This window comes from Tyto alba, unplaced genomic scaffold (assembly GCF_018691265.1).
Source record: "Tyto alba isolate M040663 unplaced genomic scaffold, T.alba_DEE_v4.0 Super-Scaffold_18, whole genome shotgun sequence".
Taxonomy (NCBI): Eukaryota; Metazoa; Chordata; class Aves; order Strigiformes; family Tytonidae; genus Tyto; species Tyto alba.
The window spans coordinates 10688021-10702817 of record NW_024881280.1 but is presented as its reverse complement, the minus strand read 5'-3'; the positions used below and the strand labels follow the sequence as shown (position 1 = coordinate 10702817).

At 39.9% G+C, this 14797-nt stretch overlaps 1 protein-coding gene across 14 annotated transcripts in view; it reads left to right on the top strand.

Moving 5' to 3' along the window:
* PCNX1 (pecanex 1) overlaps positions 1 to 12579 on the top strand; it is an 89937-nt gene extending 77358 nt beyond the window's left edge. For 8 of the 14 annotated variants that reach the window (XM_032984603.2, XM_032984602.2, XM_032984594.2 and 5 more), the window contains 5 exons: positions 914 to 1155; positions 2223 to 2659; positions 3548 to 3613; positions 4101 to 4241; positions 7503 to 12579. In XM_032984603.2, the coding sequence (XP_032840494.2) occupies positions 914 to 1155; positions 2223 to 2659; positions 3548 to 3613; positions 4101 to 4241; positions 7503 to 7643 (1027 nt within the window). In that variant the 3' untranslated portion in view covers positions 7644 to 12579. The remainder of the gene's footprint in view (positions 1 to 913; positions 1156 to 2222; positions 2660 to 3547; positions 3614 to 4100; positions 4242 to 7502) is intronic. The other 6 variants (XM_032984596.2, XM_042790682.1, XR_006165132.1 and 3 more) reach the window with 5 other exon arrangements.
* The last annotated feature ends 2218 nt before the right edge of the window (positions 12580 to 14797 follow it).

The following is a 14797-nucleotide window of genomic DNA, read 5'->3' as shown; positions in this document are numbered from 1 at the left end:
TCACCCCAGAATATTGCCACACTTAGTCCAGACTGTGGTGTTTGTTTTCTGTCGCCATTTGCTTGTCCGACACGTGGATGGAATAGCAGGTGAAAGTATGACACAGAACAGTATTTGGATCCAAGCTGTGTATGCTTCAGCATTCTGGATCCTAGGGACAAATAAAATAGGAAAGGAGTGCTCAGTATATTCGAGTGCAACAGAAGAAAAAGAATAATAAAAAGTAGGAATTGAAGGGAGGAGCAATGTGTTGTGGCTTTTGTGTCCAAGTTTAACGCAAACAATGTGGTGAAAATTTTCTGTGGTAATATACACTGGAAAATGTTGGCTAACTTCACTGTCTGAATGTTCAAAATTCACACTAGAATTTGTGATTCAAGTAATTGCAATATGTGCTTCAAACAACTGAGTACATCACTGAAGGTAACAAGAAACCAAATACATTAAAAACAAATCAAGCAAAAAGCCCAACAAACATTTTCCTGCTCATCTGAATAGAGAGAGATTTTCCAGTGTAAGAATACAGGTATGACTGGTGTGTTAAGAAGTGTGAAATTTACTAAACTGTTAAACAATAACCAGTATGTTCTACCAGCATTTTGTGTTTAGAATTGTATCGCTTTATTGTACTTCAGAGGTGGCATGATTTTTCAAAAGCAATTTTGGATGACCATTTGGCTTATCATAAATAACTTACTTGCAAACTGGTCATGAAGAAAATTGCAGTCTCTCAGAAAGCAGCATTTATACTTGCAAAACATATTCTGGGAATATAAAGTCAGGTTTTATCTGACTTTAGGGAATGCTGTGGATTTTGCCGAGTAAAGCCTTCCGCCTGTCGTCATATGGCATTTCTTAAAATCCCAATGGTTAGGAGACCTGACTTAATGTTTCAATTGCATTATGTTTTCAGACTAAGGAAAGGCTGTGGAGCTGGCTGCAATAGCGGTGGGAATATTGAAGATTCAGATGCTGGAGGTGGAGCTTCTTGCACAAGTAACAATCCAACTATCAATGAGTCACAGAGCAGCATGTCACAAGGAGGAGGGAATGCAACTACAGGGCAGGGACCTGGAGCAGTACAGCACCCTCCTGTTGCAGCTCATCCACCAACTCTTCCTGCAGCTCATCCACCAACTCATCCTTCCACTCTGGGTAAAGTTAAAATAAAACAAAGCAACAATTTTATACAAGTACAATCCTATAGCCCGAACTGGCCTTTCAGCTCTTTGGATCAGGCCTAAGTTAAAGAGTAAACAGAAGTGACTTGATTATGTAGTGTTAACACCTGCTGGATTCATCTCAAAACTACAGTGCTGTTTTATGCAGTGCAAGGTTCCCAAACAGAGATTTGAGCAATAGGGGTATAGTGGTGCTGGCAAAATAGATTAAATAACTTTTTATAACACACCTCTACAGATTGGATCTTTCTACTTCTGTTATATTGTCTGCAAATGCTAAACATCATTTTTTGTTAATGTATTTTTCTTTATAGTGGAATAGATTCTCTATTTCCATAGTATTTTAGCTGAATCCTATCCAAGAATCCAATCCATAGTGATCTGTACTTAGGGGAGCTGATAAACAATAAAGCTGAGAAAAAACTTTCCGAACACTGCCTTTACTGACAAAGAATATAAAAGTGTATGTAGTTGAACGAACTTTAATTTTTATGCAACATAGTTAGGTCTGTCTAGAAGTACTTAGTATAGGAAAAGCAATGACACCGTTGCTCATAAACTGCAATTCTTGTTTTTCACTTTAAGCGTATTAAGTATATCTGACCTTGTTTAAAAACAGTTTTTGCTCTAACAAATTTTCCTGACTCGTTGAACATCCAGTCAAGCATATTAAGAAAGAATATTTCGTATTTTGAAGCATGGACATCTCTACCTGCCTTAATGCCTTAACCATGTGAAACTTAAGTGTTAACAGTAAGAAACAAATAGCTAATGTGAGAAGAGAAGGCTGAAGCATTTTCCGAGCTACTTGTCTTGCAGGGATTGTGAATTGAACAGAATATGAAATTCCAAGATGAGATGAATGGAATGTATTCGAATGCTCTGCTATATGAAATGCAACAGAGATCTTCTGCAATGCAGCTGTTTCAGATGTTGTTGATTAGACCCATCAGTTTTGTTATCTAAGTGCTAAAACATTTGTGTGTCAGCAATGTGTGGGAGGCTTTATCAAACTCCTGATTCTGTATCTTTTACTTTTAGGCACCAGTCACAGCTCTCACTCTGTGCAGTCAAGCCTTGTCAGACATTCCCCTGCCCGTGCCTCAGTAGCTAGCCATTCATCTTATTGCTACGGCAGTCGTCATTCATCTCTTCGCACATCCACAACAGGCTTTGTGCCTTGTCGGCGCTCTTCCACCAGTCAGATATCCCTTCGTAACCTCCCATCATCCATCCAGTCCCGCCTATCTATGGTGAACCAAATGGAACCTACTGGCCAGACTGGGGTCAGCGCGCAGCATGGACTGCCCTCTTCTAGCAGCTCCAGCCAAAGCATCCCAGCCTGTAAACAGCATGCCCTTGTGGGCTTTCTAGGGACAGAAGGAGGGAGTAATGCAACTGAAACTCAGTCAGGTGGTAATGCAAGCCCTGCAAATCAAATGCAAGCCAAAAAGGATGACGTTATTTACAGAATCCAGGTGAATAGTCCAGAAAAACAAGTTAAAGTATGCTGCCACGTGCTTTTGTTAGTGTTACCTTGTATGTTGTTGAAATCACTACTTTTGAATACACACGCAGTCTGGAATGTCTCAGTATACAACTGTTGTGCAGTTATATTTGGAGAACTAATGTGAGGAAAAGGTTTTCTGGACAATCAGCTTTCCTGCATGCTTAGACATCCTTGTTTACATTACTTACATGTTTTGCTGCAGTGCAGCTTTGAGAATGTCAGCCGAACTCGGTTCCACTTCATATTTAGTTTGCCTTCATTCACTGCAACGTGTAAAGCTTAACAGCTTAATTTGCAGGGCAGGAAGCAACTACCTCTTTTTCTTTTAAACCAAGTAGATTTTCCACAAAAGTAAGTGTAAAAATACTCAACTCTCATATGTATTTATTCATTTTCATATGTATTTACTCTTTGGTTATTGACACAAGTCTGGGTTTACTAAGCAGCAAACAGTACACCATTGACTAAGTTAATTATGGCAGCCTTACTAATTTTGTGGAAACCCAGGTATTTGTATTCTTGCTCTTCTAGCTGTTATTAGCCCCACATTACATGTATTTGACAGTAGCTTGGTGGGAAACATCAAGAAATATATTTAATAAGAGAGACTGTAACAAACATGATTTCATTGCTGATACCACCTCATTTTAGAGTCATCCTAAGGAAACTTAGTAAAGTGCGTTATAGTGGGAAAAGTTAACAAATTAATTTTGCAGGTCTGTGCTTAGTAGCTTTTGTTTGCAGGCAAGGGCCCTTTTATGAAACTGTTTAATCCCTCTGTGTGAGGAGGATTCAGGCAAAGTTGGTATGTGCCCTTGAATAGTGGACATTATGCATTCTCTCTGTCCTTAAATAGGAAGAAGTTTTCAGGAGTTTTCTCCTGCTGCCCCTGTGGAAAGGCCAGTTTACTTCAAAACACGGGGTGGGTCTCAACTAACCATGCTAGTAGATAAGTAGTTCTTAGCCTAACACTAAATTCTCCAAGACCATGTTTCTTAGATACTCTGTAAGAAGTGATGAGCCAGTTTTAACGGCTCATTGTCACTTAACTCTTCCCTGCTACTCGACCGTGTGCTGCCACTGCTTGTGTTGTGCGAGCTCCTCAGACCCTGCCATGAGCCAGTGTAACAACTGAAAGGAAGGGGTGGGAAAGGGAGCCAGAGCTGCTGCTTCAGACAGCAGTGAACTGGTATGTCATCAGCTGTGTCTGAAACCACAGTGTAATATCCAGATTCTGTGCTGCTCAGGCTTTTTCCTAGCCTGGAGCTTGAGCTTCCAACATTGAAATTGGTCAGGAATCGATTTCTGTGGGTTTTAGTCAGTTCTGGAAGTATGCAGAAGGTTGCAGTTTATCTGTTTCTTTTAAATTTTGGCTGAACTAACAGTCAAAACTCAATTCCTACTTATAGTTAATGGATCCCAGTCAAGTACTGGAAGGGATCAACGTGTCAAAAAGGAAAGAGCTGCAGTGGCCAGATGAGGTGATACGGCTAAAAGCTGGAAGAAACAGCTGGAAAGACTGGAGTCCTCAGGAAGGCATGGAAGGCCATGTAAGTTTTGCTTAGAAGTTGACAAGCTACTTCTAAAAAAGGCAGTGTCTTGATTCTGTGGCAGTCTGCCTAGATGTCAAGGCCAAAGATACATGTAGTAGTAAGCTGGATCAGAGCAGGTCTAGAATCCTAATTTGAAGCAGAGGGCTATATCTGCAACTTTATCCAAAAGATGCAGGATGATAATTCAAATGTTGTCAACCACCTCTCCTTCCTTGCCTTCTTCCAGCTCGTCATGAACTCTCAGGCATTGCGCTCATTCATCCGACCTTCATTTTCCTTCCCTTAAGCTGTCAATCCTTGAGCAAATACAGAACATCAGTTTACCAAGCCGTCCTTAACTGGATGGTTAACAGTATTTGCTTTTAAATTATTCTGATGAAAATAGAGCCAAGTAAGATCGTCTTTAGATGTGTCTTTATTATATGATAGGTACGTGATAGGTGTTTACTTTCCTTTAAGAAGGAAGTCTGCTGCAACTAAAACTTACAAAAGCCTATGAGGAAAGTCAGTCTCACTTACCCTAGGAGTGTTATATCTGCATTTTATGAAAATTCACTGCATTGGTTAGAAAACTTACTACTCAATTTAGGCTCTCTTCAGGAGGAACATCTAGCTCTGTGTTTGAGTTTTGGTTTTTACCAAGGAATGCTTTTTTTGACCTTTGTGTCTAAAAAGATGCTCCAGTGACTGTTCTTTCAGTGGTAAGTAGTAAAAGGAAAGGGTCACTGACATTGTGTCTGCATTGGTTCATTGATATAACTGACTTTTATATTGAATATGTCAGTTCTGATAATTTGTAAGAATCTGCTTTGACTGACTGCTTGCCTCAATTGGAGGCGTTATTTATGAATTGTATTCAGGGGCTGGATTTTGCTGTCTGAAAGTCCACATCCACACCAGTGTGGATGTATGTGCAAACCCCAGGTAAGAAATGGCAATATGCTGATAACACAGTCTGCGCCAAAACTACCTTGGTGTTGCATGCACATGAGGGAAGGGCCCTGGAAATAAACGCCTTCCACAAATAATTGTATCGTAGTTGACAGTCCAGTCTTAAGATAGTAGGGTTACCTTGTAGGTAGCACCTAGGAGTAGAATGCTCTTGTAAATTATCATGGTTGTGTTGGGTTTAGACATTTTACTTTTGGCATTTCCTTGTTAGCTATTGCAAATCAATAATAATGTAAAGATGGTGAATGTAAAGGGTTGTATCAAAACATGTCCTGTTTCTTGGTATCATTGGAAATTTTTTTTTCAGGGGTTTGAGTGTGTTTTGCAAATTGCAGCATGTGCAGTGATTGATGTTACACAAAGATTAAACCAAGGATTTGAAGGTCAGAGTAAGCTACTGTTCTGAATGCTTCTCATCTGGTTTTGGTGCAGCATACTGGCAGATTTTTCAGAGGAGCATCTTCTAACCTAAGGAGAAAGGGGGAAAGCACCAGGTTACCCTGTGTGTGATTAGAAGAGGATTTAACTTGATGACATAGTTTCCACTGCCTGCTTCAGGTGCCTGTGGGTTAAACATATTAGTATCAGTAAAGCCAATAGCTCTTAGGACAGTGTTCCCTTTCTGATCCTGCCACTGTGCTCCTTTCTGCAAACAGGCAGAAATGATTCTTACCTGCTGAGATGCTGCTCATCAAGCAGTTTACCAGCCAAAGCCTTATGTCAATGCTCTCAGTATGAAGTTCAGCATTTTTCCTAACTTTGCTTTTTATTTTGCTGAGTATACAGTACAGTGTATATAATACACAAAGACATTATAGTGTTTCTTCAAGGAAATGAAATTTGGCAATCTTCTTTGTATTGCAGTTGCTTTTTCCAGGACTTTGAGATTAAGGTATATTCTGCATTATCTTTCTATGATACCAGACACTGGCATGCAGAAGAACCCTTCGTGCCTCCCCCTCTCCAAAATTCTTATCACCTCTTCACTATCTAGTGACATCATTTAGCATACTATCAGTCATTTATGGACATCAAATAAATTCCAATCATGATAGAAGAGATGGTAAAACAGAGTGTGTGGGGGTGGTTGCAGTGAGTTATAACCTATGTGCAACTTCTGCACGTATAGTTTTTAAGGAGCAGTGATATTGATGCCCTTGGAGTCAGCCCTTAGCTACCTTGAAGGTACCAGTTTTAAGTTGGGCAACAAGGATGTAGTACTTGGACTTTATTGGGAAATGTTTTATGTGTCTGGGGAGAGAATATTCCTCACTCTATACAGCAGCATAAAAAGTTTATTTGGGCAGACTTTGAAGTCAGACTTGAACAGACCACTTAAATATCATGCTGTAGCATCAAACAAAGGGGTACTAAAGATGCCATGTTCCCCTGGCTGAAGTGCTCTCCCTGTGGATGCACTGTAGCTCTCATGCAGTGGACAAAGCGGAATCTTCTTCACCCAGTGTTAGTCGGCTGCGTGTGGTGAGAATTAAGGGGTCTCTCGGATTTGATCCTGGAAGATGTAGGTTACTTGGGGGGTGTTGTCCTTTTTTTATCCACCTGAAAACTGTACAGTTTTGGATCTTGTAAAAATTAACTTTATTTGCTTTTTACCTTACCTTGTCTTGAATTTAAGGTTCTTTTCTCACAATTGGCAAATTTTTGGGTAATTCTACTTCTATGGAGTTTGCAATAATGAAAACACGTTACTGGGGCATACTTGTGGTTCTTTGGAACACTCAGAACTAAGGGATCTATTTTTATGGAGGCAGCTGAGCAGAGACATACAAGGTCATACAAAGGCCTGTATAGAAAAGGGACCTTCTTCTGATGGTCAATACCAGGTGGGATCCTTGGGCGAGGCAGATCAGTGTATTTGAATTCTGTAGATCCGAGGGAGTAACTACAGTTCTGTGCTATTATGTGCTGCACAACACTGAGAAAATTTAAGACTATATCAGCTAGAGCATCAAAATATCCCAAATCCATAGATGTACGCTTTTTTTCAATTGTTACTCACTTTGCATGAACTGCTTGGTTCTGATTCGGGTCAAGTTGTTTGTTCCTGCTGAAATTCAAATCAAAGGCTGGCTGTTCTCAGATAAGCTGCAGATCTCCATCAAGACTTCAACGAGTAGCTTATCTGTGGGTATGCTGTCACTGAAAAATGAGCAACTAAGTCAGTATAGCACTTACATGATTGTTCTTTTTGCCCTGTAAGGGTCTTGAATTATCAGCCACAACTTTGATGTGGCAGCTTTCCTTATGAAATTTATGTTTTATTATACTTTTTTTCTCCCCCCTCAGGTGATTCACCGCTGGGTGCCTTGCAGCAGAGATCCAAGTAGTCGATCCCATATAGATAAAACCATCCTGCTGGTTCAAATTGAAGATAAATATGTTGCTGTTGTTGAAACTGGAGTCCTTGAACTTGGGGCTGAAGTGTAAATCTCTTTGAGACTGAAACTTCCCCTTCTGCAATGGTTCAGAAGAGAGAAGGGTCCAGAAGAAGCAGTTCCCAGGACATGAAACTTCGGTCCAGTTGTAGGGAAGGACTTGAAACACAGATTTGTCTAAGTCCCTTTCCCCAAATAAACAAGTGTAAGAAATTTTTTTTTAAGTTGTTAGCTGCTGAAGAAACATTTGCATGAAGGATAGATTTGTTGAGACATATCTTTTTGTTTATAAATTTTGTTTATGCATTGCGTAATGCTTTAAATCAACAAACTTTTCAGTTCTAAGATCAGAGCACCTCATATTTTTCTAATTGTTTTGCCAAAAATTGCCATGTCTTGTCACAGAGTGTGTGGAATTCATCCACCTTATTTTAAAGAAATTGACTACAAACCTTCAGTTTGGTGAAACAGTGTAAGGGTGTCAGGTGTGGCAAGAAGAGACTGAACAGATGTATAGATTCTTATTCCTTATGAGCTAAACATTAATGAGAACTGCACTAATTTTTTTACAGCAATGCACTAAAAACAACCCTGAGATTGCTGAGAACATTTATTTATATATATAAATATAAGTATATAAAATACCATTATTTAAATTGCCTTTGGGATTAATCCCCTCCCTCTCCCTATACATGTTGATGGTAAGGGCTGTGCCATGGGTTTGGTTCTATGTTCTGTATTTCGTACAAGTGCATTTGCTGCATCCTCTTCACAATAAATGGTAAAATAACAAATATATAGCAAAGCACCTGAGTATCCCTGTACTACATCAGACTCTATTGTGGTGGCAGTGGTACCTCAAATCTGTACAACATGTCTAGCTTTAAAGTAGACCCAAATATACTACCTTTCATCTGTCCTCCCTTCACTAGCCATGGCTACTTTGCTTCTTTACACCCAGAGCTTGCTAGGTTGTTTCATTGGCTCTTCTCTGGCAGAGACAGTTGTTTGAGTTTTGTAGGGGGGAGGTGCAGGTCCGTGATTATTTCATGGATGCTTGAAGGTTTTTCTGATTCCATCCAATTTACAAAGAAGAAATAGCAACAACAAACACCCCCCCACACACCCCCCCCCCCCCCAAAAAAAAAAGAGAGGGAAAAAAAAAAAAAGGAAAAACTTGACTTCAACTTTTAAAGAGCTTTTATAGAAGGCACAGCCCTAAACTTGTATCACTTTTACCACCTTGCCTTTTCTTTCCCTTTAGTCTTCATTCTTTTCTATGACTTGAATTTTATTTTCTGTGATTATATATTCTATGTAAGTGTAATTTGAGTATTTATAACTGTGAAGTTGAATTATTCATGTGTTATATATCCTAGGTTTTATTGTATTTTTTTAAAAAGTGTGTATTCAGGGAAACAAGTAACTCAGAACTATCATGGGAGTGTGAGAGGGAAACTGGTTTGTTCTTGACTTGCAGTTCCTATGACTCACTTCTCTTAATCCATAAGGAAAAAATGTACCTGTTGTGATTGTTTCCTGTTTCTGACCTGTAATTATGTAGGACTCTGTGGGGAAACTGCACACAGTCCTAGCTTTTGGGAGCAGCCATCTTCTTCCCAGTCACCTCCGCTTCTTTATATGTAACGTAACCAGAAGAGGCTTCTGATACACCACAGAGGTTATTGAAATTATTTCTCTGACATCAGAGAAACCTTGTCCATTATGTACCTAATGTAAGTGTAAACTTATATGGGATGAGAAAAACCAAAGGAAGAAACAGCTACCTAAGAAATACTGGTATTCCGACTCCAGTCACCGTATGCCATCTAGCCATGAAAGGGTAAGTCTGTGTGCTTGGGCTAGTCAGTTCTTGATACTGTTCGTAGTGAATTATACCGGGACCTTGCTTACATCATATGCTATGCAAACTTGTACTCCAAGTACTGTGCATCTTACAGTTGCATATTACTATTTGGTTTATGCATATGCAGTCCAATTTATACCACGATTAAATGCACAGTTCTGGATCTGCCACCATGGAAATAATTTTGCTGTTCCACGTAGTTTATCATATGTGCACATTATAGTGTAGTTGAATTCATCTCCTGCATACCTGAAAATGTACAGTAGACGAACCTTCTTCAGCAGTCTGGCTATGTTGCTGTTGGGAAAGAAGAAAATGTGTAAGTTTTGAATTGGAGGTGTTAAGGTTTTATTCTGTGTCCTTCAGGTAGTTACAGGGTTTCCTCTATCACTAGGAATATTGCTTCATCTGAGAGGAATTTTTTTGAAAATAGGCCCCCATTTGATACTAGTTGCACAAGGTTTTTTTTTTTCCTGTACTGAAGACTTGAGGTAAACAAATGACTAAAAAACAAAAGATGGAGTGTTTTTTTGTTTAGTTTTTTTAACCTAACTGAAGCAACTTTTAGTATGTTAACCCTGTCTCAGAACAATCTCTTTCACTCTCTTCAGGGCAAGATACTGATAATGTCCATTGCTAGTAACAGACATGATGGGAATTATTGGCTTGTTAACATAAAAATTCTAGATAATATGTAACTGCCTGGAATTAGATCAGCAAACAGCAGATGGAAAAAAGAAGAGCTGCTTTTTTTTTTTTTAATGGGGCAAGGAGAATTGATGGATCTTCCTTTTTTTTTTCTTTTTTTTTTTTTAACCTTAAGGCTTTTGGTGTGTTGCCTTCAGGAGATGGATTTCAATATTTTAATGTGTCCAGTTAATAGATTAATACCTTCTTTCAGATACTGAGGAAACACCTGTTGCAAAAACCATTCACATACTGATCGTACCTATTCCAGATCTGCTCAACAGAAGCCACCTAGTTGAATTTTACTGTTCCGTAAGGCTTTGGAAAGTTAACTTTTTTTAAAAAAGTTTCCCTGCAGTAGGAACTATTAAGATTCAGATGTGATTTTATGTTGGTTTGTGCAAAGTTTGTCTTGATTTCCGCTGTGCAAGTGACAAAACCATGTTTATTTTCTTCTAACTCCCCACAGGATAGATCTGTCCATGGAAACATCTGTTCCAGATGGAGATAATTTCATCTTTTGTTATCTTTTCTTTGGCCTTTGTCTTGATGCGTAATATTTTTCTCCTGTTGTGAGTATGGAAAAGATGGGTATTTTCAAATTAGTCCTGTCAGTCCAGATTGAGCTCAGCATAGGGCAGGTTTGGTTTTTGTTTTGTTTTTTAGATCTTTCTAAGTTTTAATGAAAGCCTATTATGGATGAGTGCTTTAACTCTGTCCACTTGCATTGTGTGATACTCTTTTTGTCATAAGAACATTCCAGTAGAGTCCTGTTGTCTTAGCTTCCAGGTGGATCCCAGTCTGTTTTGTTTCTCTCAGATTTTGTGAAAGGTGGTATCTATGTGTACATACATACAGGCTTACTGCTCCCTAAAACAAATACTCAATTACAGAAAAGTGCTTGAAACCCGCACTAATCAGATTATGTTAATTAGTAAAAATGGCTGCTAGTTAATTTTTTTGAAACCTCACTTCACCTCCTTGTGGAATTTTTTAAATTGTTCTGATTAAAACAAAGAAAACCCTAAAACGTATATGTGGCACCACGGATGACACCTAGACTTCTGTGCCACTTGCACTGGGTGATACTTCTGATGAATTCAGGGGATCTCTCTCGTGATTCAGTGTTTATGAAATTATTTCAGAATTGAGGGGAGAGCAAGGGGAAAGATTGTGATGATGATTAGTTTTTAAGGTAATTCCATGTAGGTTGAATGGTCCTACAGCCACTTTGCCTGGGATATGTGGCACGTTTCTGAGTGGTGATCTCAGTTTTTCTGGTCAGCTGTGTAGTTGGTCATTGGGTATTCCTTGCCCCTATGGGAACTGAAGAACTCTCAGGAGAAGCCTGGATGACTGGTGAGGTGGAAGATGAAGACTTGTGGCACAGGTCCATGTTCTTGGCTGTTTGGCAAATGGCCATAAAGCTTGGTCTGGACCAGGGTGAGGGGCAAGATGGGAGAAGACATGTTTTACAGTTGGATTCACCTTCAGATCGTTTCTCTGATAATGCGCATACCACCATATGACCTAGGAGTGTAGATACAGAGACACTGCTTTAAAGATCTTTCTCAATCACAGAACTATCCATCCAGAAAATGGAAGCAGATAGATTGCATTTCTTGCCATTAATATTACTCAAATATTAGTCAACTTACATTGGATTTGAGGTTAAACCACCACAGGTTTTATGTACTTGATTTTTATTAAGGAATTTTATACCTATTATATAGGCATCTATTCTTGTCTGGCTTGCTATTTGATAATCTAATGCAGTACATTCAGTGGTGCTGGACTCTTTCAGAAATTATACTGGTGATTACTGGTGCCTTAGTAAAAAAGTGGGTACATAATACCTTGGTGGAAAGTAAAATACATGGCTTGTTTCACCCCAGCATGATACGCTTATTTCCAAAAAGGTGATTAAGATGGCTGCTCCAAAAGATTTCGGGAGTATACATACATCACTCAGTCACGAACATCTGAATATGAGCAATTTCTATGACTTCTGGTATGTACAGTTTGAATAGATAATCCCAGTACACCCAGTTCACAACTCTGAAAGATGGTGATCAAATAGTTGGATGTGTTCACTTGTTACGCAGACACCCCCAAAAGCTTGATGTTAAGCTGCTGGCTAGGAAATGGAGGGAGAGGGAAGCAGAGCATAAATGATAGAGGATGGCTTCGGTTTTTAATGGACAATGAAAATATATATTGCCTCTACCAGCAAACGGACACCTTGCCAGGGATAGGGATATATGTATCTGCGTGTCTGTGAGCGTGTATGTGTCTGCGTGTGTTATTGGAAACAGCCTGTAAATATTGTAGCTGTTTAAAATGGAAAAGACAGAGAGTTTTTTTGCAACATGTTGCAGCAAAAGGACAGTATTGACAGTGGAGAAACACTGAGAAATAAAAAAAACTTTTTTCACTTGTTGTCATTTATTGCACCATTACATTCTCGTAAGTTAACATTCTCACAGATTCCCTGTAGGGACTATTTTAAGTTTATTAAAATCACCCTTTAATGAAAGATTCTCTTATTTTAGAATCTTTTCTTTTATGTAGCTGTAGCAGTCGAAAGGAGGATCTCAGCTATTCTTACTTTACTGCCAGCATCATACTTGTTTTCATGCTTTTACATAAATACGAGTGCTATGTGCTCTCTTCTACAGTTAAAATGTTTTTCTCTTGTTGAAGCAGTATTATAATTTCCCTTCCCTGAATCTTTTTCAAAGCCCAGAATGCTATTGTATTGTCTCTGCTCAGTAACTTTCCATTCTTCATACTTCCCAGGGAAATATTTTACTTAGTCTGGTTTAATTGGTGATTTCTAACTTTCTGCCGTCCTTGATCTGATATCCAAGTGCAGTATTGTGTAAAGTCCAGATGAATGCTACGCTTACATGAGCCACTTGTTGATACAGTGATACTGACTTAAAAATACTCAGCTACCCTCTGCTTCAAATTTCTTCACACCAGTACAGAGAATCCTGTCCTTCTGAGTTAGAAGTTAGTTTTTAAATGTAAAAGTGATGGTGATGTATTCATTGGGCATCTCTGTTTCAAATTTAATATTGGATGTTTCTGGGGTTGTTTTGGTTTTCTGTTTTTTTTTGTTGTTTTTTTTTTTTTTTTTGTTTGTTTGTTTGGTTTTTTAAATCAAAACATTATCCATATCCTGGAACTTGCTTATGTTTGCCTGTACTAGACAAGGTGACTTTACCAACAGCTGCTTCAGGCCTAAATTTTTGAATGAAAGCGGAGAGTACAAATAAAACAGGTGTAGTTAAGGAAAACAAGTAATTTTTAATAATAGCTGGTGAGTCTCATTGGAAAGATCCAGAAGGTCTGTAACTGATGTGCTTACAAAATGCAGCTGAGGTTCCATCTATATTTTTAGCAGTGACAATATAGGGGAGGAAAAAAACCAAACCAAAACAAAAAACAACTAAATCAAAACCAACTGAACTTGAGCAGCCGTTCCAGCATGCTTTAGGGGTGGCAAAGGAGAAGATGGATTTATGCTGTAGTCCAGAGTTTCTTGCTGTTGGTGTCAGCCTAAGGACTGCAACCTGTAAAAAGGGGGGGACTGTAGTCCCAGTTAGTGGTTGGAATCTATTTACTGGTTTGGTTTTGCCTGCAAGGCATCACAATTCACATCCTGCAAGACTGCTTATCTGTGTGAGCCAGGGTCCGTGACCTGAGAACAGAACCTTTGCTTCAAAAACATACGCCTAGTCTGTGCAAGTGTCATGCCTATCCCATGGCTTCCTGTGAATGCCGAAGATGCTCCTGTTTCATGTTTTTAATAAGCCTTTCCCTGGAAAATAACTCTTGTGTAGAAAGAGGGTACTTGGGTTCCAGCAGACCAAGGCCACGCTTACATTTGAGCATCTCTTAAGAGAGTTTTCCCTTAAGGTTGGAGCAGCCTAAATGGATTTTGCTCAGGTTCTGGTTTGTGTTTTTTTCCTATGCAGCACATAATAGCGTGTAGCGCTGCTGGTGCAGGGTTCAGACATGCTTTGGGTGAAAAGGTACTTAACAAATGAGCTCACGTCCATCCACTGCTTGTGCAGGAGGTTTGTTTCAGTTTTTTCCTGGCGATTCAGCCTTCTGGGCTTTGCTATATAAACAGAGCACCAGGTTCTGCTGCGGTGGAAAACAAGGGAAAACTTTGGGTGAACAGGTGTCACTGAAAAGTCGGACTATTTTGGGCCTTCTTTTGTCTACCAAAAAGGTGTTAAGACGTTCTGTGTGCCCAGTCTGAAATGGGTAGAGCAGCAGGTCCTAGTGAGGGCTAGGTTTTTGGGTTTTCTCAGTGACTGAGCAGGCTGGTGGGACTCTTAAAGTGATGATACTGAGGAGGGGGGGACAGAAAAAACAGTTTTTGATTCCTGCAGTGTTAAAGAGAGAAAGGGAAAAGGGGTGGAGGGCCCTCTCTTCTCTCAGGAGTGTCTTTCCCGCGGTGGTGCAAGGCCTGAGGGCCTCAACTGGGAGGCCGGGGGCGGCCGGCAGGGGGCGGCCGGAGCCCGCCCAGCACCCGGGGCGGCCGCGGGTTCGAGCCCCGGCGGGGCCGGGCAGGGCCGAGCCCCGGCGCTGGCACCGGGAAGGACCCCCTCGGCGGGAAGCGGGCGAGCAGGGGGCTC